Source organism: Garra rufa, chromosome 11 (assembly GCF_049309525.1).
Source record: "Garra rufa chromosome 11, GarRuf1.0, whole genome shotgun sequence".
Taxonomy (NCBI): domain Eukaryota; kingdom Metazoa; phylum Chordata; class Actinopteri; order Cypriniformes; family Cyprinidae; genus Garra; species Garra rufa.
In genome coordinates this window covers 811111-814487 of record NC_133371.1, presented here as the reverse complement: position 1 = coordinate 814487, position 3377 = coordinate 811111, and the positions used below count along the sequence as shown (strand labels likewise).

General features: G+C 37.9%; 1 protein-coding gene across 1 annotated transcript; it reads left to right on the top strand.

The window, feature by feature from the left end:
- The first annotated feature begins 355 nt into the window (after positions 1–355).
- LOC141345836 (small nuclear ribonucleoprotein Sm D2) lies at positions 356–3175 on the top strand. The gene is made up of 3 exons (XM_073850755.1): positions 356–463; positions 919–1098; positions 2716–3175. Coding segments are annotated over exons 1-3 (357 nt in total). The 5' UTR covers positions 356–461; the 3' UTR covers positions 2891–3175.
- The last annotated feature ends 202 nt before the right edge of the window (positions 3176–3377 follow it).

Sequence of the window (3377 nt, the reverse complement as noted above, 5' to 3'; positions counted from 1 at the left end):
TTAATATTTGTGATGACTATTAGGGTGGAATATTTTCACAGCCTGTGTCTGAACAATCTACCCATAACTATTATTTTTTAAATCCCTGAACATGGCCAATATGTATTCCTAATAGTTAAACATGTCACTATTTTGGTAGAATGCTAAAAACATGAAAAAAAAAATTACTTTATAGAGCCAAAATGTTACTGGATACCAGGAATGACCTGTTAACTAATAGTGGAACAGACTATATCTGGTCATTTATTACAATGGCAACTTCTCATTAAATAGCACGTATGAAAACTAAAATTGCCTAAAAACAAGCTTATGAATTTACATTTACAAAACCGGAACCGGAACTTACAACTCAGTAAGGCGGCACAGACCCGGAAGTGATTTTAACGTTGTGGAAACGTGAGGCGCCTGTGTGGAGCTGCTCTCATTTCAGTGAAGAAGAAGAAGCCGAAGCCTAATAAAACATGTAAGTTAGTTTTACTGCACTCAGCATATAATTATAAACATTTGAACGATACTGCAAGGATTTAAATAACCATTTTGTAGTTTTATAGCCGCTGTAGAAATCACTTAGTAGCACTAATGCTAACGTTAGCCGCTACAATGAACTTTCTATTGTATTGGCTGTTAGGATTCTCCTCTCTGTTTGTTTGTTTTGTAAACGTCGTGTTTGGTTGTTTATTCATTGTCTTTCTCATTGCTTCCGTTTTTTTAACAGTTTTACTGTGAATATCTTGCCGTAGTGTTTATTGTTTATCGCTGTTTGTCAAAGCTGAGGTATTTTAGGCATGAATTCTTCACATAAGTCACTAAACGCGACATATTTTCTAACTAGTAGCTGTATATATGCTCTGCAAGCTGTGGTATTCATCTAAGCTCTTTATTCAGATTTTCTAACATCTCTGTCATTCTCTTTATTAGGAGTTTGTTAAACAAGCCCAAATCTGAGATGACTCCAGAGGAGCTCCAGAAGAGAGAAGAGGAAGAGTTCAACACCGGTCCGCTTTCAGTGCTCACCCAGTCTGTGAAAAACAACACACAGGTTCTTATCAACTGCCGCAACAATAAGAAGCTATTGGGCAGAGTCAAAGCATTCGACAGGTACCTGATGTGATTGCTTGATATAAATGTACTCTGTAACTACACACCAGCTTTAGTGACATGCACAGATTGCATAACAAAGTCAATCCTAATGCATAACACACACAAAAGTTTATATATGCCAAGACAGTGGGTCTTAGTTAATAAAAAATGTGTAGATTGTTGTGCTCAGTAGAGCTTCAGCCCAATTCACAACATTTTAGTCTTGTTCTTAGACTTATATTAAAGGCTGTATCAGCGATTCTAGGCTGAAACATAAAATGTCACATGACTTTCGCTCTGCCTCCCTCACATCTCTGCACCAGTACGAAAATCCACAACACCAACCCCCTGACGCTGATTGGTTGGAACACGGTTTGTTTTTCTGTGGAATGGTTGGTAGCACCGATAGTTTTTTTGGCATATCTCGGACCCTAGGCTGACCACAGAGACGGGGTTTTTTAACAGCCGATTTATGGGGCAGGCAGCGAGCGGATCGTGAAGAAAGGTCAGCTGAATGTGACACTTTATGTTTCAGCCTTTAATGCATTTGAGTGTTCAAAACGAGCGGCCATGTGCCCAAGGTTAGTCATTTGCATAAAACACACCTAAACCACCTCCCTATAAGGGGAGATTTCCATTCCGTTCCTTCAGTTTTTCCATCACTTTTAGCAAATATATGACATGCTTTTACCTATGGTATGTGCAGCTAGATCCTCAAGCAGTGCCAAGTGTGCCATCTTCAAAAAACGATTTGAAAAGCAATGAACACTTTTTATACAGACCTAGATGACTCCTTTGCCAGCTGTACATATGCTAGGGCTGGACGATATGGTCAATTTATATTGTAATACATTTCTTAATGGGTCTTTTTTTACACTTCTGCGTTCGAAAAGCGGAAGTTTTGAATAGTAGCATAAAAAAAACCTCCACTGCAGCCTATATCAATGGCTGTGCCCATAGCACAAAATAGAAATTCAGCAGAGATACGTCTTCTAAAAACATCAGTCATTAATTGAGTATTGTGAAACCAAGGAAGATGGCTTTGTTATCCCAACGTCAATTTTGTGACTTAAAGGGGAGCGTGCCAGCCAATACTGTATGTGTATGAGCAACACTTCAGAGTTTGACCACATTGTTATTACAAAGCTGCAAGAAAAACAATACCAACAGCATTTTGCATTAAAGGGCATGTCAGTTAGGCAAAGCTTAAAATGTTAATTACGACTAAAGACTGGTTTGATTTTTTTTTTTCATGCACTTACTTTACGATGCAATCCTCAATAATTATTTCAAATTAAAGTTGTTCAAATAAACTAATATTTCCAGCCTATAGACGATTATTTCGAAACAATAACGATGATAATTAGTTTTTTTGAGCAGCAAAGCAGCATGTTAGAATGTTTTCTGAAGAATCATGTGCCACCGAAGACTGGAGTAATGATGCTGAAAAGTCAGCTTTGAAATCACAGGAATAAATTACATTTTAAAACATGGTGAAAATAAATGAATAAATAAATTCGGCCCAGTGTTTGATTTTTGTTCGGTTTCGGCTTCAGACAAGAATTTTCATTTTGGTGCATCCCTAGTCAATAGTTTTCGTGATTTAGGTGCTCACTCTTTTCTCTGGATTTTCAGACATTGTAACATGGTTCTGGAGAATGTAAAGGAGATGTGGACAGAGGTGCCTAAGAGTGGCAAAGGCAAGAAGAAGTCAAAGCCAGTGAACAAGGATCGTTACATCTCAAAGATGTTCCTGAGAGGCGATTCGGTCATCGTGGTGCTGAGGAACCCACTCATCACTGGGAAGTAAAGCTGACGTGTAACACGTCTGTTCCAGTACAGCCAGTCTCTCCTGGACGCTCATACACCTCAACAACTCTCACTGACTTGTCAGCTCATGGTGAAGTGTTAATTAGAAATGTCAGCTAATTCAATCTTTTGCATTCAAGGAGCAATGCATAGTTTGCCTTTTACTGTGACAACTGTATTTGGATGGGACAAAATATAAAGATGATGCCATTTGAACCTTTTTTTGTTTGTTGTATAAAAATGTTTTTTTTTTCTAAATAAACCTTTGGATATACAAACTTCTAAATGTGTTTTATGATTCTTTCAGAAATTGTTTACGGAGTGTTCATCAGACAAAAGTTTCACGTTGCTGTTTGTCCTCTCGCTGTCTGGTGCCCGTCTCCATCCGACTCTCATTTGGTAGAGTCCCTCGAAATATTTCACCCTAATGTTCTTTAATAAATCTATTTTACACTATGCTCTTAAAAATAAAGGTGCTTCAAAAGGTT